At 41.0% G+C, this 22,802-nt stretch overlaps 1 protein-coding gene across 5 annotated transcripts in view; it reads left to right on the top strand.

The window, feature by feature from the left end:
• The window catches only part of LOC125454902 (ras and Rab interactor 2-like), a 136,276-nt gene that overhangs the window by 81,813 nt on the left and 31,661 nt on the right, over nt 1-22,802 (top strand). For 4 of the 5 annotated variants that reach the window (XM_048536182.2, XM_048536181.2, XM_059648355.1 and 1 more), the window contains 3 exons: nt 344-429; nt 8,893-8,987; nt 16,976-17,168. In XM_048536182.2, the coding sequence (XP_048392139.1) occupies nt 388-429; nt 8,893-8,987; nt 16,976-17,168 (330 nt within the window). In that variant the 5' untranslated portion in view covers nt 344-387. Of the gene's footprint in view, nt 1-343; nt 430-769; nt 886-8,892; nt 8,988-16,975; nt 17,169-22,802 lie in introns of those variants that run through there. The other variant, XM_048536185.2, reaches the window with a different exon arrangement.

The raw sequence follows: 22,802 nt of genomic DNA, 5'->3' as shown, positions 1-22,802 counted from the left end.
AACGCAAGCAGCTGTTTGTGTCTCTTGACCTCAAATTACCTTCAGTCCCAACATGAGCACACGGAAGACTTTAGTTACAGCACAATTGAGCCTTATTAATGAGTTTCACATTGCTTCTATTTGTTGAAAGTGAAGAAGATATTTGAAGATAAAGTATATCTGAACTCCGGTGCTGTGTGATCTACTCTGTGTTTTGGGATCACTTTGCCGGTATAGAATTAATAAGAAGGTGTTGCTGTCACAGATTTTGGCAGAATGTCTGTTCCTAGTTGGTTTCTTCTTAGTATGTGAGCATCAGAATTTCCTTTCGCATGGAATAATCATTAAATGTCTTTGGTTTCAGGTCAGTCTCGCTAAACTCTGAAGCCATCCCAGATACCGCTGAGAATGTCAGGCCTGGTTGAGCTGCAGCGAGGGAGTTTTTTTAAGGTATTGAAATTTTGAGGGGTCATCTTTTCACAAACACGAAGGTTTTATAAATATCCTCTGTTCCTCTTTTAGTTGGCTTTCCTTTTTTTGCTTTAAGCTGATTCTCGTTCACTTTCTTTACTGCACCCCTTGTATCCACTTTGCACCACTCCCCTTTTTTTTCTGGAAGGGTGATCTCAGACACTTCACTTCAACAGCATTTGTTAGTACTTTGCCAGGAAACATGCTTGAGAGATGAGGAAATGATCCCACCCTAGTTATGTTTCCTTTTTCCTATGGACAGCTCGGTTGAGACAGTCAGAAACTTGGATGTAAACGTTATGGGTGTATTTAAAAAAAAGTTAAACACTGAACAAGCAGCCTTAAATTTCAGCTATTTCAATCTCTTGTTTTAAGTAACCTGCTGTTAATGAGTTGGCAGACAAATATGAGCTGATCAGCATGGATTTGTAAAAGGTAAGTAATCACACCAAATGAAGCTACTGCAATTTTTTTGAGGAGGTAACTAGTTTAGTACATAAGGATATTAATCATGCAAACTGCCATAAAATATTTTACAAGGATCAATACATGACTGTTATTTAACATGATAACTTGTAGCCTTGAGGTAGCCTATTGACATGAGTAGGGAGTTGGACAGAAATTGGTACATCCTCAAATTGCCAGGATGTGACTAATAACTAGGGGTTAGTGTGGGCTCCACATCTTTTCATAATAATTAGAAATGATTTGGATAAAGGAACAAGACACAGGCGGCACTGTAAATAGCAAGGATGGGATTAGAAAGTTGCAAAAATGTAACAATTGATTAAGTGAAAAATGCTGTGTGGCAGATGGAGTTCATTGTTGGAAACCCTCCCCACTTTAGACCTGCGGAAGAGAGATCAGATCATTTTTGTAAATGGTGAGAAGCGAGGACTGTGAATGAGTTACGATGGGAGGTGCCAGTGTTGGACAGTCAGAAGTCACATGACACCAGGTTATAGTCCAACAGGTTCATGTGAAATCACAAGCTTCTGGAGCACTGCGAAAGCTTGTGATTTCAAATAAACCTGTTGGACTATGGCCTGGTGTAGTGTGACTTCTGACTTTGTGAATGAGTTGAAACACTTTGGGACTCCTAAGTACAGAAATCACTGCAGCTAGTGGAGTGTTCTCAACTAAAAAGGCCAATGTAACTGTTGGCTCTTATTTCAAGAAAGCAGCAATCCAATGAAATTGAACTGCTCTACAGTTGTACATATCTCTGATTAGACCCCATAATATTAAATTCCGTCGTGAGCACCGTGCTAACGTGCAGGATATATTGGCCTTTGAGGTTGTGCAGTACACAGAGTGATACTGGGCTGAAATGGTTAAATTATAAGGGCAACTTATAGAGCTGTGTTGTATCCTTTTCAGTATAGAAGATTTAAGGGACGTTTCGGATGATTAAAGGATTTGAAGCAAAGACAGGGAGAAGCTATTTCCTGTGGCAGGAAAGTCCAGACCAAAGGGAATAAGATTCAAGTTGGAGCTAGTTCACTCATGGTTGATGTCAGGAAGCATTTTTGTTCACAAACAATAGTAGAAATCTGAAATTGGCAGATTCCTGTCAGAAAGGCTGTGGGCAGATGGAGTTAAGGTACAGATCAATCTTTAAATATGGAATCTAAATGTGAACAACACAAGAAAGTTGTTTTCATGCATTTTCAAGTGAGCTTATCGCTCTGTGGGTTGAAGGCATCTCCGGGAAGTCAGACATTTCATTGACGCATGATACTGCAGTACATCCTGAGGCTATCAGTGATGCGATATATAAGATGTACTGGTAAAGAAGCTTAATCCTGATGTGGGCAGTTTACTTCATTTTTTTTAAAACAAAAAGTAGCACATGGTGCAAACTATATTTGGTAAATCTGTTCTTTAGTACAGAATATAAATAAAGATAATAAGAGTGCTGATGCTGTGTAAGAACTTATTTTCAGTATCTAAATTCTGTGGAATGTCTTTCTGTGGTCATGGCTGTTTGGTGTTTTAGGAAGTTTGTGGGAAGTTGTGGGATGCAAACTGGAACATCTGACTTTATCTCCTTTCAGAGGAACATGTTGCTACTTTAATGATTGTAGGAGTACTACTCAGTAGTGTGTGCAGGGTCACGGAAGCCAGACATGCTGAGTGCGTCTTTTTTTCTAATCTAGTGACATTCAACGTTTAAAAATAATGACCTGTATTTGACACATCTAATGTCTTTTTAAATAAAGTTATCTCATAGTGTCAGAGAGACTCAGTTTTTTCAACACAGTAGGAAGCCCTTTGGACCATTCTGTGCTGGTCATCAAACATGCATCTATTCTAAGATAACACAGTATGGAGCTGGAGGAACACAGTAGGCCAGGCAGCATCAGGGGCTAAGGAAAGCTGATGTTTCAGGTCAGGACCCTTCTTCAGCAATGAAGAATTCTCCATCTGTTCTAATCCCATTTTCCAGAATGTGGCCCAGAGCCTGGTGTGCTGTGGTGTTTCAAGTGCTAATCTAAATAATTCTTAAATGTGTTGAGGTTATAAGCCTCTACTGCCCTTTCTTCAGGCAGTGAGTTCCAGATACCCACAACCATGTGGGGAATAAAAATGGTTTCTCAAATTCTTCTAAATCCCCTGCTCCTTGCCTTGAAACTGCATCTCTGGTTGTTACCCCTTCTCTTGGGGGATAGATTTTCCCTTTCTGCCCTGTCTATGTCCTCCAGAACTTTGTTCACTCCCATGAGTCCCCCTCTGGCACTGCTTTGCTCCAGGGAAAACAACCCTAGCCTATTTCCATTCTGAAGAAGTCACACTGGACTCGAAACAATAGCCCTGTTTTTTTCTTTCTGAGGGTGCAGTCAGACCTACTGAGTTTCTCCAGCTTTCTCTGTATTTGTCTAGTCTCTATTCATAGTTGAATTGCCACAGCCCGGTCAACACCCTGATGAATCTCCCTTGCATCCTTTCCCGAGCAGTCACATCCCTTCCTATAGTGGGGCAACAGAATTGCACACAGTACTGCAGCTTGGGCTAAATGATGTTGTATTCAGCTCCATCGTAACCTCCTTGCTGTTTTGTTCAGGGCCTTGACTTATCAAGGCAAGTATCCCATACACCATCTTAACCATCTCAACCAGCTGTCCTGCAGGCATCAACGATCTATCTCCATGGGTCTAAATGGGGTTATGAACTTTTCAACATAAAATCTCACTCCTAAAATTCCCCCAGTGATTATAGATCTTGGCAGATTTATCCTTCGCTGTTCCTGTGTGATTCAGACTAAAGAAAGTAACTCTACTCTCCTCAAGTACTGTGTATTGTCATTTAATATCAGCAGAGTTTGTTAAAAATACTTTTCTTCAATCATTCACTGCGAGATGTTGCTGCTGGTTATCTGATTCATTCCCCAAGTATCTTTCAGAGTTCTGTGATACCAGGCATATTGAAGTCTCTGAATAGTGGTAAGGTGATATTTCACTGGGACATTGGGATTCACCTAGTTTGGTGGCAATTAGTGCTGGATGGAAAGAACACCATCCTATTCTCTGCCCACAAAGGTTTCTAAGTGTTTTGATCAGAGACTAGCTCTAACCTGGTATCTGATCCTGCCTTGTACCCTCTAAGGGGGTCTCTCCCACAACTACTGCTTCTGCTCTGCCTGGCTTCATGTCCTCCTGCCATTCCTTGTGAAGGCCAAAGGCTGACAGACCCCTAATGAGACACATGACCAAAGACACTATTTCTCCTGGTGTCTTCTATAATGTGTCCAGTGAGGTGATGCCCTCAAGAGAATTTTCAAAATAACGTTTGATAGATGGTTTTCAAAATGTTCCAGAATTTCTCCCAGTATCTTTTTAATAGTTCACTTCCAATCTCCTGGCAAACAGTGAAAGCTGAACTTTTGTTCAATATTTTAAACATTACATTTTAAACTCTTGCTTGTTTAGCTCTGAACCAATAGCACTGGTAGCAGCTCAGCAGAGTCTGTTTTTTGAAGTGCTACCAACTTAAGTGCCATGCATCATCTTTAATGATCAACAGCAGGCAATCCAGTTGTAAATCAGATGTTTAAACAGCTTCCAGGTGACTGTTCCTAGAACACAGTTCAATTCCTTGGCTAAGATTGTGTCTTGTGTTATAGACGTTGTTGTATAAGACTACATCTTGTCTACTGTAGAAATGTTTTAGTGCTGAAAGTATCTGGAAAACTTCGCAATCTGTGTCTAATCTTGGAAACAGAAAACGGGACGTATAAATTACATTTAAATTGTGTCCTAAAAGTGCAATGAAGATCGGGAGAAAAGAAACATTCGAGGTTATGACAACCAGATAAAGGAAATAGAAAATGGTCTTTTTTAAAAAAAAACTCTGCTTTTGATTTTGTTTTGAAATACCCATCTCTAATTAACTTCAGAAAAATGACATTTGTGAAGTTTCAGTGTTGCATAAATTGCCTACCTGCAATAATCGTTTACTGGTGGCATTGATTCAGGCTTGAATTTTGTACCATAATGCACATGCAAAGCAGACTAAGCTCTTTTACCACCATTAAAGGTGCTACTTAATGACAAGCTGCTGTTTTAAAAAAAAAATTTCTGCGCTAAATGTACCAACACTGCCGTCTTTAGACTGGATTTTGTGGACGAAGATTTCACATTTTGCCACTATATTGATTTCAGTGCATGTCTTATCAGCAATAATTATTATACTGAATCCTCGAAGTGCAGAGTATGTCAGACAGCATTTTACAGATTTATGTGTTCAAAAGTACAGGTGCTAATGCTGGAACTTGCAGTTTGATTTATTGCTTAAAACAGTGAAGAGTACTTTCCGTTATTCTCACTGCCAATCAATTATTTTGGTCTTTTTGAGCACCATTAACAGTGATAAAAGGGCAAAAGGTTATGATGCCTTATCAATGGAAATGTTCCAAAATGCTGTTTAATTGAGCACAATTACAATGGGTACTGAGGCAATTAAGATGATGTTACGGAGCTGCTTCTTGCTGGATATCATAGTGTGGGTGGAGTTAGAAAGATTGTGAGTAGCTTTGGTGGTTGATGTCTAACCACATGAATGATGGAGAGGGAAACATGTACGGAGAAGCATGTGGAGTAGACTGACTAGCCCTATGTGGTAGAGTTTATGGAGTGTGTATAATTCATGGGGCCTGACCAGCCAGCTCGGGGCCAGTCCTCAGACTGAGAAGACTCTCCGAATATCCTGTTTATATCTGTCAGACCGGGCTCCCTGACTGGCCTGTTAACCTGGGCCAATCCAGGGTCTCATAGTCGGAGATCCAACTGGCCCTTGTTCCAGTCACTGCTCAATAAACTGAAGGGGAACCATCCGAATTCTCCGCCTTTTAAAGGATGATTTCAAATAGTTCCTGATGCAGGGGACTTTCCCATTAAAATCTTCAATTTCCCAGGCCATTCCCACAAACTCTGTTGGATCTGGGCTACCACATGGTCCTGACATGGAAGGCCAGTCTATGCTGCCCTATCTGGCCATCGGAATATCTTGGCCTTACATAATAAACAATGTTATAAAGAACCCCAAGCTTCTCGATTTATTCATGACTTTTCCTTCTTCTCAATTCATCCCTCTTGAACCCAAGCCCATGATTGTGGGCATCAAACCACAGAACAAAAGGGAACATTCCCAAAAGCAACAATGTGGTCCGATTACAAAGTAATTTCCACGTGTAAACACAGAAATGATTCAAATCTTACGGCCCTCACTAAAATATTGTTTATAGCGAAAAGCAGTTTGTATTAACACGAAAGTTAAAATGTAACTTTGGAGTTCAGAACCAGACTTGATTCTGGAGTAAAGTGGAGCATGTTTTTATTTGCAGAAAGCATTATTACTGTTGTTGTGGTATAAATGCAGCTTACATTCAGTTTGCACATGGTAAATGTGTGCAAATTCCTTGTGAGCTGGTGGCAGCTAAAAACACTGCGAAGCAACAATCAACAAAGCAATCAAATGTTGAACATTGTAGTTAAACTGTAAATACAGGTCGAAGAACTTGTATTAAAAGAGTATCATGCATTGAATTAGAATGCACCTTGCATTTTGTATCCCGTGTTCATTAAATGATGATGGAATATTCCAATCCAGTTAGTTGACATAAAGAAAAACCATGAGACTGTTCACTAGTATTGAAGTAAGTTTTAACAACAAAAGATCTTCATTTATTTAACACTTTCATGACCTCAGAGGATGTCCCAAAGCACTTTAAAGACAATAAAATATTTGAAGTTTAGTCATCGGGTACAATGTTGTAATAGATATATAATGATGACCAGATAGAGTTTGAAGAACAAATATAAATATATCCCACTGGGATAGCCCCACTGCTGCTCTCTGAAATATTGCCATGTAATTTTTTCACCTGCCTTCAAGGGCAGACTGTATCCCGGGTTAATGTTTCATTTGAAAGATGGCACTTCTGACAGTTCTGCGCTCCCTTCATTCCACACAGAAGTGTCAGCCTCAATTTGGTGCTCAAGCCCTGAGGTGGGGCTTAAAGCCACAACCTGCCAAGTGAGCAAGGACTAACATGAGTTATGAGAATATCCTGGAGAAACCTTGGCTTCTTAGCTTTGATAGAAGGTGATGTGAGGAGAACTCGCTGAAATACGTCTAAAAGTAGTATGGAGTAAGGAGTCCTCACAAAATAGAAGAAATCCTGTGTTAAAGCTTTACCAGGTTGACACCTCATTTGCAGGTATGTCTGGTGCTGCTCCTGGCATGCCCTCCTGCACTCTCCTTTCACTCAGGGTTTATCTCTGGCTTGACGGTGATGACAGATTCAGGGATACGCTCGGCCATGAAGTTAGTGTTGGAGCACGGTTTTGCTGCTGATCCCCTCGGTCGCGGATACCCAGTATTGAGTTGCTGATGTGTTCAGAGTCCGTCCCATTTTAGCCAAGTGATAGTGCAGTATCGTGGAGTGTATCCTCAGAGTGTAGATGGAATTCATCTCCACTGTGTGGTGGTCCCTTCTACTGATACTGTCATGGATAGATACTTCTAGAGCAGGCAGATTGGTGAGGTGATAGATGAGGTCAGTGCCTTTCCCTTTTGATTCCCTCATCCGTCACCCTGCTGCGTATTGAGTGTAGCAGCTGATCCCCACCGAGAGTACTTTCTGACACCTTGCCATTCTCAGTGCTTCCTCCAAGCGGTGTTCAGCCTGGAGGAGTACTGGTTTGATATCCAAGGCTTTTATTTGGGGTGGTGAAGAGATGTAGTATATGGTCACTATTAGCAGGTTTACTTGCCCATGTTTAAGCTGATGCAATGAGACATTACAGAGTGCAGAGTCCATGCTGAGGACACCAGTGCGTCTGTCCCCTGACATTGTACTACTGTGCTGCCCAGACCTCTGCTGGATCTGTCCCAGGCTGGTTAACCCAGTTGCCTTGATGGCCGTTGTGCTAACGGTTTGGCATTCAGTCCCCGTTCCAGCTGAACTAGATTTGGGAATTGGCTCCTTACATTACCCATTGTGGAGATCATGATGCTGTGAGTCAGACCGGTCAGAGAACTTGAGTCTGGGTCATGGGTAATTGGGGATATACCAAATCTTAAAGGCCTGCCTGCTTTTGGGTCGAATTTGATTTTTAGTTCCAGTGGGTTAGTCTATTTTTGCCAATGCAAGAAAATTGCACTTGAAGAGTGGAAACTTTGCTGTTTATACAACTGGTTCTTTTTACCAAAACCTGCAGCAATACGCATGAACTAGGAATGCCTTCAAAGGAATATACTGAATGTTTTTATTGTAGCAGGAATTGGCAGGAAACTTAGTTTTTAATGTAGATACAGGTGAAGTTTGAAAGTGAGTACAAAGTTAAGCTGTTCACTTCCTATTCGTCCTTTGATTTTTACTATAGACAAATATTATTCAGAAGTCGCACAAAATGTCATTTTACAGCTTGAAATAAGAACAGTGTGCATTCCAAAGTATTTGCCTTTATTAGGAGTGTTCATGCCTACAGTAGTGTAAATATAGAATCCCTACAGTGTGGAAACAGGCCCTTTGGCCCAACAAGTCCACTCCAAACCTCAGAGCATGCCACCCAGACCCATCCCCCTATAACCCACCTAATCTACACCTCCCTGAACACTACGGGCAATCTAGCACAGCCAATCTACCTAACCTGCTCACCTTTGGACTGTGGGAGGAAACCGAAGCATCCAGAGGAAACCCATGCAGACACGAGGAGAATATGCGAACTCCACACGGACAGTTGCCTGAGGCTGGAATCGAACCCGGGTCCCTGGCGCTGTGAGGCAACAGTGCTACCCACCATGCCGCCCCCATATTAGGTGAACTTAATCTAAATGCTTTGTGTTTTTAATGATGTCAAGTTTCTGCAGGCCAGTTAATTTTGCTCTTAGCTTGACTTTTCCCCTGTCTAAAAATACACCCTTGTCTGCTCATCACAGCTAATTGACACACTTGCCATAGAGATTGGAGAACTGAAGATGGGCCATTCCATTCCTGACTTGGATGAAGATGCTCAGTACGCCCAGTGGTTGAGGTAGGTTTTTGTTTTTATTCATGTAAATCTTTTCCTTCATGGCCACTCATTTCTTTCCACAGATATAACTAACTTAACCTTTCAAGTTTGCATGGGATTTGTGGGCTGCATATTTGGAGATTTTTTTTTCACTGAGTCTCCAAATGCCTTTCTATGCTGACATTCCTCCTTTCAAGAGGCTTCTTACACAGTTCGAACTTTCAGTTTGTTTTTCTTGAAAAGGATCCTGTTCAAATCTTTTTCACTTTCTGGAAAAATAAAAACAAATGGCAGTAATGAACTACGTGTGAAATTTTCTTTTCGACATCTAATGTTGCGTGCATCATTATCTCTGACTGGGATCGTTATCAGGTATTTCTCAATGGTCGAAGCTTTGAATTGCTTAATTGTACTGTTTTAATGGCCAATTGGCACAGTTATATCTTCATAGTGTTGTTTATTTTCTGCTTCTCAGCCATTCCACACAATTTAAGGCTCTTTTATTTAAAAAGAAATCAGAGATTCATACAATCGTACAGAGTTAGTAGGAACTGCAGATGCTGGAGAATTTGAGATAAGACGGTGTGAAGCTGGATGAACACAGCAGGCCGAGCAGCATCAGAGGAGCAGGAAAGTTTGATATTTCGGGCCTAGACCCCTCCTTCAGAATTGGGGGAGGGGAAGGGGATTCTGAAATAAATAGGGAGACGGGGGAGGTGCATAGCAGATGGATAGAGGAGAAGATAGGTGGAGAGGAGACAGACAGGTCAAAGAGGCGGGGTTTAGAGCCAGTGAAGGTGAGGCTCCATCCCCGCCTCTTTGACCTGTCTGTCTCCTCTCCACCTATCTTCTCCTCTATCCATCTGCTATCATTGCCTCCCCCTCTCTCCCTATTTATTTAAGAATCCCCTTCCCCTCCCCCATTTCTGAAGAAGGGTCTCAACCCGAAATGTCAAACTTTCCTGCTCCTCTGATGATACTTGGCCTGCTGTGTTCATCCAGCTTCATACATCGTATACTTAGATTGCACAGAAGAGACCATTAGGCCCTTTGTTCCCGTGCTGGCTCTTTTTGAGGGCTAAATCTTCCTGGTCCCACAGGGGTGAACTTAAAGGTAGAACCTCGAAAGATACCATAGAAGTTGACATTGGGCCACTGAGCTGATGTAGTTCTGCTTCTGAGCAATCATCCCTAATCAGCACAGCCCTGGTAGGTAGCCCAACTTGAATAATTGACTCTGAGATAGTAGGAACAGCAGATGCTGGAGAATGTGAGATAACAAGGTGTGGAGCTGGATGAACACAGTGGGCCATGCAGCATCAGAGGAACAGGAAGGCTGACTTTTCGGGCCTAGACCTGAAACCTCAGCCTTCCTGCTCCTATGATGCTGCTTGGCCCACTGTGTTCATCCAGCTCCACACCTTGTTATCTTGAGTAACTGACTGCCTGTTTGTGAGCTGATTGGAGATGGTGCTGATGGTGGACAAACCCTTAGACTTGCTTGGCCTCCTGGTCGACTTCCACTCACGGAGCTGGAACCATCAGTGCCCTGGACTGCTGCCAGTGACTATGTTCGGAAGGGTGTCCACCATTTGTTACATTCAATTATAATTTGTTTTTTGGGAGGCTGCATTTCTAAGGAGGTGTCCTCCTGCTCTGTCTCTGACAGGGACAGTGCCTGGTGTTTGAGAGCTCTGATTAGGGTCTGCAGACCCAAAGGCAGCCTCTGAATTGCTCATCATGGGGCTGAGCTCACAGACAGGAACCCCGACAGGTGGAGCAGGGTTGAGATCAGAAATGGTCCTGACACAGGCCTGTAACACAAGGACTAAAGATTCAGCCCAGAATAAGCTGTTCAATCAGTCTTGCTCCCAGATCATAACTTGCCATGTGTATGAAAACAAAACTTGTAAAGTGGAAATCATAACGCAACTTGATTTGAAAATGACAAATTAAGCAGTAACTTGATTCAAAATTCATCAGAGATTTTTGTTTTGAGTGAACATGTTGGACCAAAGAGTTATGGATTGAAAGTAGTGATGCCAGAGGGATTGGCAATGTAAGAACCCCAGGAATGGATCAGTTGATGAGATAAAATGATATCCTACTCAGTAGGAATATGACGATATAGTATGATATCCAACCAACATGTTTTCTTACACTATTTAAACAAAATCAGTGGATACACCCTTTAACCTCATTACTGCTAGCTTTAATGATCTAATCGGGCTTTGTGACAGCAGCATAACAATGGATATTACAATCAGTCAGGGAGCAGTGGTGTGTGAATGAAATTCTTACGACTTTGAAGCTAATAGTAGGTGGTCCCATGAAATTTTGGCGTTGTGGAAGTCATGTACATCATGATATCCTGGAAAGTCTGAGTCGTCATGGCAGGCCACTGTTGCTGTGCCTTTACAGTGATGCAAGGTAAACTGGTTATTGTCTTGTATGTTTTTACTGGGTTGTCCCAAGGGAAAAGCTAAATCTCTCAATAAGGCTGGTTTTTGCATTGCTGTGAGAAGGTTATGTATTTGTCCCTGATCGGCGTGAGCACTCCCAATGTGGGCCAGCTCTGAAATACTGAAAAGTCAACGGCAAATATATACTAAATAAAAACCAACAGGACTGTGGATGCTATAACCAGAAACTGCTGGAAAAGCTCAGCTGGTCTGACAGCATCTGCAGAGAGAAATCAGAGTTACTGTTCCGGGGTGAGATACCTTCCCTCAGCACCCAAGCTCAAGAAGGGTCATTTGACCTAAACATTCACGCTGATTTCTTGCCACAGATGCCGCCAGACCTGATGAGCTTTTCCAGCAATTTCTGTGTTTGTGTAGGAAATAGATGCTGTTTTAGGTGGTCATCACTGGAACTGGTGATTATTTGATCATGGGGTGTGGATGTTGCTGGCTGGGCTGGCATTTATTGCCAATCCCTAATTGCCACTTGATCTGAGTAGCTTGCTAGGGCCATTTTAGAGAACAGTTAGGAGTCATCTATATTGCTGTAGGTCTGGAATCACAGGTAGACCAGAAGTGTGAGAATGCCACATTCCCTTCCCTGAAGGACAATAGTGAACCAGATGGGTTTTTATAATGCTCAACAATGATTACACATTCTCCATTAAACCAGCTTTTTATTCCAAATTTTTGTTGAATTCAAATTTCGCCATCTGCCATAGTGGGATTCGAACTCATGTCCCCACAGGATTAGCCTGGGATTCTGTAACACTATGCCTCTGCCTCTTCCTAAAACATAAATGCAATTTGTTTTTGTCTTTTAACCAGTTACTACTTCCTGCTCTGCTTTCAGAATAAATAAATTGCAAAATGTAATTGAAATGATGCAATACAGAGGATTGCTTTGTAACAAATGTAGTTCCTTGGGTTAGATGTTAATCTTCACTTCTGCCTGATTGTTCTGGTGCTGATGTCAGACTGAGGTGGACACGGTCAGACCATCGCACGACACCAGGTTATAGTCCAACAGGTTTATTTGAAAACACAAGCTTTTGGAGTCTGACTCCTGAACAAAACTCTGAAGGCTTGTGTCTTAAAATAAACCTGTTGGATTATAACCCAGTGTCGTGTAATTTTTGACCTTGTGATTGTTCTAGGGCTTTAGTTGAATGATGAAGTAAATAGCTCTGATTGTGTGATGAAGTGTCTAGGCCCGAAACGTCAGCTTTTGTGCTCCTGAGATGCTGCTTGGCCTGCTGTGTTCATCCAGCTTCACACTTTATTAGCTCTGATTGTCTGTTGGCTAACATTTGTTTCTTCATTTGACAAACATCCAGAAAAACAAGTTATTCATCTCGTTGCTGTTTCAGGTACATTGCTACCATAGTATTACTGTTGCACTTACAAGTCAGTGCACCTCAAAAATAATTGAATAATGGCAGAAACTTACATGAAAAATTCAGTAGTTGAATATTTAATATCTTGAAAAGAGGCATTAAATGATTTAAGTGGTAAAGGCCCTCCTGCTATATTTCAATAGCTTTTACTTCCATGAAGTTGCAACCTTTTTGCAGTTGAAACATGTGGACAGCTCACAGAGAGATCATAGAACATAGAACATTACAGCACAGTACAGGCCCTTCAGCCCTCAATGTTGTGCCGACCTGTCATACCGATCTGAAGCCCATCTAACCTACACTATTCCACGTACGTCCATATGCTTGTCCAATGACGACTGAAAGGTACCTAAAGTTTGCGAATCTACTACCGTTGCAGGCAAAGCATTCCATTCCCTCAATACTCTGAGTAAAGAAACTACCTCTGACATCTGTCCGATATCTTTCACCCCTCAATTTAAAGCTATGCCCCCTCGTGCTCGCCGTCACCATCCTAGGAAAAAGGCTCTCCCTATCCACCCTATCTAACCCTCTGATTATTTTATATGTTTCAATTAAGTCATTTCTCAAACTTCTTCTCTCTAATGAAAACAGCCTCAAGTCCCTCAGCCTTTCCTCGTAAGACCTTCCCTCCATACCAGGCAACGTCCTAGTAAATCTCCTCTGCACCCTTTCCAAAGTTTCCACATCCTTCTTATAATGCGGTGACCAGAACTGTACACAATACTCCAAGTGCGGCCACACCAGAGTTTTGTACAGCATCACCAAAACCTCTTGGTTCCGGAACTCGATCCCTCTGTTAATAAAAGCTAAAACGCTGTATGCCTTCTTAACAACCCTGTCAACCTGGGTGGCGACTTTCAAGGATCTGTGTACATGGACACCGAGATCTCTCTGCTCATCTACACTGCTAAGAATCTTACCATTAGGCCTGTACTTTGCCTTCTGGTTACTCCTACGAAAGTGCATCACCTCGCACTTGTCCGCATTAAACTCCATTTGCCACCTCTCAGCCCAGCTCTGCAGCTTATCTATGTCTCTCTGCAACCTACAGCATCCTTCGTCACAATCCATAACTCCACTGACCTTAGTGTCGTCTGCAAATTTACTAACCCATCCTTCTACGCCCTCATCCAGGTCATTTATAAAAATAACAAACAGCAGTGGACCCAACACCGGCCCTTGAGGTACACCACTAGTAACTGGTCTCCAGGATGAACATTTCCCATCAACTACCACCCTCTGTCTTCTTTCAGCAAGCCAATTTCCGATCCAAACTGCTATATCTCCCACAATCCCATTCCTCCGCATTTTGTACAGTAGCCTATTGTGGGGAACCTTATCGAACGCCTTGCTGAAATCCATATACACCACATCAACCGGTTTACTCTCATCTACCTGTTTGGTCACCTTCTAAAAGCACTCAGTAAGGTTTGTGGGGCACGACCTTCCCTTCACTGGAAGACCATTGCAATGTTTTGTTAAATTCAAGTGTTTTCCTACTCCCAAGCAGAAATACAAACCGACAAGGAAGAACATTTTCGCGCCATTTTGCGTGAAAATATTTTCCCAGTGAGTCACACCAAAAATCTCGTTCTTGTTTAAGGGAAATATCTAGTTTCAGTGAATGGTTCTTCTTATCATTTATAATGAATTCAAAATGTGGAAATGATTCAGCCGTGTGGTGTATCCTCTCCCCTTAATGCATTGCCGGGACACATTTAACAAGTCTTGCTAGTTTGGACTTTTTACTACACAGGTAAAAACAGTATTACTAAACAGTCTCATATTAATTGGCATGATCAGGATATGTGCTCATTGTTATCTTATTGAGAAAAGAAAAGTTCCACTTGCCAGAGAAATTACCTCTTGATGCCAACTTGTCCAGTGATACAAGTTCATAAATCATCCAATATTTGTTACCACCACGCTACCACCAATTTACAGGGACATACCCGTAGCGTTGCATGGACCAGAACCTGGATATTGATGGGCGAAGAAGGATAGGTAGCAAGGAAAATGTGGCGCTGTTGATTAAAAATTAATATTATCGCAATAGAGAAAGATGATTCAAGTTCAGGAAAGCAGGATGTAGTAATGGTTTGACTAGAGATTAGAAATGATAAAAGCAAGAAGTGACTTGCAGGAGTGGTGTGCAGGCTGCCTAACCAGAACCACAAGATTTGGTGAAGCTTAAAGGAGGAAATAATGGGAGCAAGTCAGAAGGTTTTGGCGATTATCATGTGGGACTTTAGTCACATGGAGACTGAATTTTGTTTTAAAGCTACTTCCTTCGAACAGCATGTTCTAGCAACAACTAGAGAATAAGCTACAGATGTGGCCTTGACCAGTTAGATAGGATTATTGAATGACCATGGAGTGAAGGTGTCCCTGGGAAGCAGTGCTCATCATATGATTAAATTTCATACACAGTTTGAGAGTGAAAAGATAACAAAGTGTGAAGCTGGATGAACACAGCAGCACAAGCAGCATCTCAGGAGCACAAAAGCTGACGTTTCGGGCCTAGACCCTTCATCAGAGACCCTTGAGAGTGAAAAGAGTGGGTTTGAACCTAATGTTTTGAACCTAGATAAGGGCAAATATTTTGGTATGAAAGCAGACTAGCAAAAGTAAACTTATAATTTTGGTTAGGGAACAAGTCAGTAGGGACACAGTGGCAGAGATTTAAGGGGTATTTCAGACCGCATAGAAAAAATGCATTCTAATGAGAGAGAATGTTTTCAAGAGAAGGATTATGGTTAACAAAAATATTATAAAGCTTAAAGAAAAAAATGTAATTATGCAAAGATGAGTGGCAGGTCATAAAATAGAACAGTGTATGAAAATCAGCAAAGAATGACTAAAAGATTAAGAAGGACAAAAAAATTAGAGTACAAGAGAAAAGCATAAAGATAGACAAGTAAAGTTCCTATTAATACTTAGAATTAACAAAGTGAGCATTGGTCACGTAGAAAACAGGTTTGGCAAATTAATAATGGAGATAGCAGATAAATAAACTTGTGCTTTGCATCAGCCTTAACTACAGAGAATTCAGATTATATCCCAGAAAGAAAAAGGGGAGAGGGGCTGAAGAAAATTAGTTATCAAAGAAATGGCACTTGGGAAATTATTGGAACTCCAGGTCCATCTCATTCCAGCCTGGTCCTGATGGTTAAAGGTTTAATTTCTGCAGAGATGCTCCTTTTTTTCAAAGAAGCGACAGAACAGCAGTTAGGAGTATAAATTCTAATGGAACTTTTTTCTGGCTTCAGCTCAAGGATTAACTGATATTTTCTGTCTTCAGCTCAGGGACACAAGAACTTAATTATGGATCTTTGTCACTATTGTGTATAGTTAATTCACAGCAATGGGATTTGTTGCTCCTTCGTTGTAAATGGCAGGCTGCATGCAATAATTAACTGGGAATAGTTCTCAACTCTCCTGCCCCAGTCAAGATATTGAGTATATTTTCCATTTGTGCTGCATACAGAACTGCATCAGGATCTGTGCTCTGATAGATTAGAAAAACGAATTACATTTTTAAAAAATGTGCAATAAAGTACAGTCAGCAGACTCAGTGCCTCTCACGACTGTGGTACCTGGTCATTTCTAACTTTCATTCCTTGGGCTCACTGTGAACAGAATATCCACCAGGAATTCATTTAAATAAAACTGAAAATTCAACCTTGATCCGAATGGTATTATTACACAAATTGACTTGCTGGCCACGCTATGTGCCCAATATTTAATACACTAATCTCCTACCTGATTCTCCCATAGTCAAAAAATATGCAGAACATTTACAAAATAAGTAATAATAATAAATTATTGTCCTAGGGTTTAGTCTTGGTTTTACTGGATACAAAAATGCATCGCATTAAGTCAAGTATAGGTTTCTGTACTCCCAAGTACAGCATATGAAAGTTATTTTAAATATCAAAATTAATGAAATTCACTGGAAAATTGGTTTTTATGCCACCTATACAGTCATGGAGAAACAAGTCTGCTTCTGTTTCAGGTTGTCTCATCCTCCATGTACAATTGGGTTGAGTGTCTGGGTGGCCCGGTGATATAAAATACTTATAAAATGGTGAAGATAAGGTGTTGTACTTGCCTAAAGTTTCCTCATTGTTTGCTTCTTGTTGAGCAGAGCACAAGGGGACATGGATTATGACTATCAGCAAGAAGAAGCTGCTAGGTGCTGGATGAGGGATTCTGGCTATGAAAGCTTCTTATGTAACCTCAGCATCTTTGATCGGCTTCTGCACACCCATCCAGTCTGGCTGCATCTCACTCTGAGCGATGAGGACGCGCTGCGCATTTTGCAGCCTGAGGATGCTGGGGTAAGTTATTGGCCTGATTTTTGTTTTTCTAAGAATAGGTTACATGTCTGTTACAATTCTAAAATGATGTGCAGTAAACTACACCTGCACATTTATTTCAAAGACTTCCTCAGGAAAAGCTATCGCAGCTCAAACATCGAACTTGCATTTGAAAATGTAACGCCAGTATGCTATTTTTCACATAGAATTTAAGTTTTAAAGAAGAAGCTAAGAGTCTTGAGAGTTTTAATGATTCTAACGAGATCAGCCTGGTGGGCCTCATAGAATACGAGTTTCCTGAATGAGGCTGTTAATCTGGCCCAATCAGGGAGCCCGGGATGAGACATAAGAACATGACTATCAGACTTCCTGCTCACTCTGAGAGCTGGCTCTGATGAAGCTTGATCAGTGTCAAGGACTTTCCACCAGTAAATAAAGGGTGTCTTGGTGACAGAATACCAGCCTCTCTTGAGTTATTTCGGAAACGTGACTGACCTTCGTCTTTGAGATCTGTTGGTAGTGTGCTCTTAAAATAAGATGCTAAAACTTAATTTGTCTGCCTAATCTCTGACTCCAGCACAGCTTGTAGCTGTAGTAGTGAATGGGAATTCAGCATAGGCCAAGAAATGTCCAGATTCAATAACACCGGTGTCCTGTACATCCACATAAACATTCTCTTTTGTATAATACAGGTTGGCATTGCCTGTAGCTACCTTTTCCTCTGGCTTTATCTATCTGTTCAAAACAGTTGTCACCATCTCCCCAGAAGCCTATAATGATTTATTATTCTTTCCAGTGGTGCCCAACCTGTACACTCCATTGCCTTCCACAACCTCCACCTTGTAATCTCCCTTTCCCCTCATACATTACCATTCCCATGCAGCTTTGTGCCTACCTCTCGCATCACTCTCTCTACATGAATCCCAGTTGGGTTCCACCTCGTCACTCTAGTCACTACATCCCTGGTCAGAACTGTTCCAGACATCCCTTGCAATTATAATTACAATACCCTTTCCCTGATAGTGTTCTGTCTTTTTTGATTTTAATCCTCAATGCATCTACGCCCTATTGCTGTTAGTGAACTAGTTCAGGCCTTAGACTCATGGCAGGGGCAGTAGAACAATGATTGACTCTCTATTAGCTATATCTTTTTATTCTTAAACTATTCATAATGGCGATGGATTGTGGTGACAGTTGAAGCTTTTCACTGTATTTTACTGCATTGTTTACTGTAAAATACAGAGACAATAAATAATCATTCATTCCATCCTTCGAGGCTCCTATTAACTCTTCATCCATCAAATCACTCCATTCTGATCCTTGTCCTTATTTACAAATCCCTCACACTTCACACTTGTTTTTAAGCTTTGACTGTCTTTTCTCCCTGGTCCATCTGTAGTACTGTCCTGTATTGTCTTCCTGAAGCCTCTCACCGCCTTTCTGCTTTTAAAAGGAGAGTTCCTCTCTTAGCCATAGCCTTTAACCTCTTCCTACTGAGCTCACTATCTGCTTTTGCATTTGTATAGTGCCTCATGTTGTTTTTTAACCATGTTAAGTGCATTAGCTGACATTGCAGTTTTGAGATGAAGTGCAAACCAAGCAACCCTGATCAAGAGATGAGCCCATTCACTTCTTAAAATTATTTTTTATAAATTGCTGGCTCACGTTTCAAATAAATATTTGAGGAGAATGCTCTTGGAAATTGCCTTTGGTATAGACTTGTAAAATCTGGCAGTGGAATATCAAATCTCTTTGTTCAAATGTTGTAGAAATGCATCATCACGTTCTTGTGGTTAATCTGAAATTTCACATCTGCAATTAAGAGTGAGTTTTGTCTGCTTTTGGTATTTAACGGTGGTGTCACCAGGACTGTACATATAAGTCCCTTGTTCACAGACTTCTTTTATGAAGTTGCTTTCTTTAACCCAGAAAAGGTTTTTACACACTTCCTTGTGTTAATTTAAAATACATTCACTTTAACTGATGTTGAATCTTGGTGTCAACAAAACAATAAGGAGATAGAGTTATAAGTATAATGACAAGAGTCAAAAAATAATCACCAGGAGCTGAAATTAATGACCAGAGATAGCATAAAGGATGAAAACAGGGGAATTAGAGATGATAATCTAGAAAGAAATTGGAGAAAATTAATGTAGGATAATCCTCCCTCTGAAAATAAGTAAATATCAGTTCAATTAGAAGTTATCTAAGCTAATTGTCTTCTTCAGTAAAAATGACTGGAGAGAGATGTATAAGATCTAAATTATGAAGTAAACAGGTAAGGTGGGATGTGCAACCTGATTATATTAGTTATTCAGTGCAAAGACTAGAGAATGTGAATACAAAGTTCACAAAGCCAAGGAAGGTTAGAACTTAGGGCAGGAAAAATACAATTCTAGAAATGCTGGAGACTGGAATAAAAACAGAAAATGCTTTAAAAACTCAGTCATCTGGCAGCATCTGTGGAATGAGATACCAAGTAAACATCTCATTCCAAAATGACGCTCCTTTGGAATTGTAGGGGCCTAAGAAAAGATGTTTTTTACGCTGTTGACAAAGGGGGAGGAGGAGCAAGTGGAACAGCTGGCAAAGCATCCAGACTAAAAGGGAAAGGAGTGCAAATAGTAGTCAATGTAGAATAGATGTTAACAGCAAAAAAAAGGTCAGACTTGTTGAGAGTAAACTCCAGCAAACATCTCACTGAGGTGGGGGAAGACCAAACTGGTGGACTGTCTTCATGATCTGCATTTGTTTAAATGCAGTATTGAGCCCCGAAGGCAGTAAAGTGCCGAAGCAGAAAATGGCAGACTTTTTCTTCAGCTTTCATTGGGTTCTGCTAGAGCCATTCAGTAAGTCTCGGATGGAAATGTTAGCACGAGAGCACAATGTTATATTGAAATGGAAAGCAACTGGAGAATCAAGATCATTCCTACATGCAGAGAAGGGGTGTTCCACAAACTAATTGCCCACTCTGCATTCTGCCTTGCCAATGAAGAAGAGCCTATGGCGTCAGCAGCAAATACAGTTGACTAAATTTGAAGGGAGTACAAGAAAATTGCTGCTTCACCTGGAAGGTATGTTTGTGGCCTTAGAGAATGAGGGCAGAGGAGGTAAAAGGTTAGAGGAACTTTGCGTTCAGGAAGAATTTCAGGACTGGTACAAGTTACAGAAATAAGGAAGGGTAAAACCATGAAGGGATTTAAACAGGAGAATGAGAATTTTTAATTGGGGTCATTGGCAGGGGGATGGAGGACCATGGGTCAATATAGTTTGTCAAGGACATGAGCGATGAATGAGAGATACTTCATTTTTGAAAAAGTACAGGCAGCAAACACTTGTTTTTAATTGTAAAAATCATACTCTTAGTCTTAAACTTTTTCAATTCTTTATCAAATGGATCCAGTCTCAACATTTAACATTATTAACAGTTAATCTGGAGCTTTCCCCCAAACTGAATGCGCCAACAGTCCCATGTCCTAGATGGACTGCGTATCTGGTTATTCATGTCTCTCTACCCATGTTTGTGGGTAAACATCAGCTGGATTCAAACACCCCATACAATGCACTGCAGCCTCAGTTCATCAATCATTATTACTCGGTTAACTTGGAATGCATATAACATCGGATCTTTATTCCAGGAGTAAAGTGAAAGGAGCAAAGACTCTAAGAGGCAGAATTTGGATAACAGTGTAAATACTGTTCCATCTTTGATTTATGAAATCATGGAATTTTAAAGCATAAATGGAGCCCATTCAATCCACCAAGTATGCATTTGCTTCCTCATGGTATCTATCAGCTCTGATCTTTCTCCACCATCCTTTGTCCATTCAGCATTACCCTATACCATTTTTAATTGATCCTTCTTCAAACCTGATTTTTAGAAATAATTATTGTTCCTAGCTGGCCATTAAATGTCCCAATGACAGCCAAAATGAAACTATTTTCTCAAATCTGTTTTCCTTTGTTCATTTGATGCTGACCTTACTTTTTCCTTTCCAATTCTAACACACTGCAAGTTTTTTTTTCCTTAATGTTTATCTTATAAATCCACTCATAGTTTTGAGAAAATGTCCTCTCTCTTCTAGTGAAGAGTCTCCATTTCTCTGGTCCTTGCCCAAAAAAAATCAAAACTTAATTCAAGATAACAAAGTGTGGAGCTGGATAAACACAGCAGGCCAAGCAGCATCTTACAAGCACAAAAGCTGATGTTTCGGGCCTAGACCCTTCATCAGAAAAGGGGGATGTGGAGAGGATTATGAAATAACTAGGGAGAGAGGGCGAGGCGGACCGAAGATGGATAGAGGAGAAGATAGGTGGAGAGGAGAGTATAGGTGGGGAGGTAGGGAGGGGATAGGTCAGTCCAGGGAGGACAGACAGGTCAAGGGGGCAGGATGAGGTTAGTAGGTAGGAAATGGAGGTGTGGCTTGAGTTATCCCCTCCCTACCTCCCCACCTATACTCTCCTCTCCACCTATCTTCTCCCCTATCCATCTTCGGTCCACCTCCCCCGTTTCCCTATTTATTTCATAATCGTCTCCCCATCCCCCTTTTCTGATGAAGGGTTTAGGCCCAAAACATCAGCTTTTGTGCTCCTAAAATGCTGCTTGGCCTACTGTGTTCATCCAGCCCCACATTTTGTTTTCTCGGATTCTCCAGCACTTGCAGTTCCCATTATCTCTGATCAAAACTTAATTCAGCTTCTTTTTAGAAATGAGAAGACAAGTGATTATATCTATATCTGAATCCTTAAGCCTGTCTGATCCCTTGAAACTCTAGCAATCTGGTGATTTCCACCCCCACCCCCCCAACTTCTTCTTTTTATACTTAGGAGCAGTAGGAGCTCTGACCAAGAGTCATCTAGACTCGAAATGTTAGCTTGCTGTCTTTCCATGGCTGCTGCCTGACTTGCTGTGATCTCCAGCATTTGTTGTTTTCAATTCTTCTTATACTTAAATGTCATCCAATAACTAATTGCCCAATCTACTGTAGTCTGCTTCGATGAATGATCTTGCTGCCTGTTATGTTTTAACAGTTGTGATAGTGTGTCCTCTATATCAGAGTGTAGGTCATTTTTATGCCTATACTTTGAGAAGTGAGGTGATGCAAACAGTGAACCCCTGAGGTCAGCCTTGTTTATTTCTCTGCCAAACATCCATTGTGTGCTCCACTGTTTTTTATCCAGACTATCACATTCCTATCAGAATGATGCACCTTAGTGTTACGAAGCAGCACCTAGTGCTACAAGCTGTCTGGTGCCTTTTGAACATCCAAACACATGATCTGCACTAAAATCTTTCATGAAGGGAATATTTCATCCTCTCAATGGACTGTTAAATTTGTAAGACTTTACAGATTTTGCCTTTAATACAGTTTCGATGCTTGCCCAAAATCAAACGTTTTTCTAGGTGGTTAAATTTTATCATGTTTTACAGCCTTCAGAACCCTAGCTATTACCAATGTAAGGCTGACGAAAGTTTAGCTGTTTTGAACCTATGAAAACACTCTGTACAGCCAGAAATAGAGGATAACCCTAGGGGTTAATAATAGTGAAGAAATCAGGTAATTGATGTTTGCAGAAATCCCACATTTCGAAAAGAGATAGCTGTAGAGATAGTGAATTAGCTGGTTATGATTTTTCCAAATGCCCTAAGTTCTA

The sequence above is a fragment of the Stegostoma tigrinum genome, chromosome 9, assembly GCF_030684315.1.
Source record: "Stegostoma tigrinum isolate sSteTig4 chromosome 9, sSteTig4.hap1, whole genome shotgun sequence".
NCBI classification, from domain to species: domain Eukaryota; kingdom Metazoa; phylum Chordata; class Chondrichthyes; order Orectolobiformes; family Stegostomatidae; genus Stegostoma; species Stegostoma tigrinum.
The sequence above is the reverse complement of the archived record's forward strand: the minus strand, read 5'-3'. Positions and strand labels throughout refer to the sequence as shown.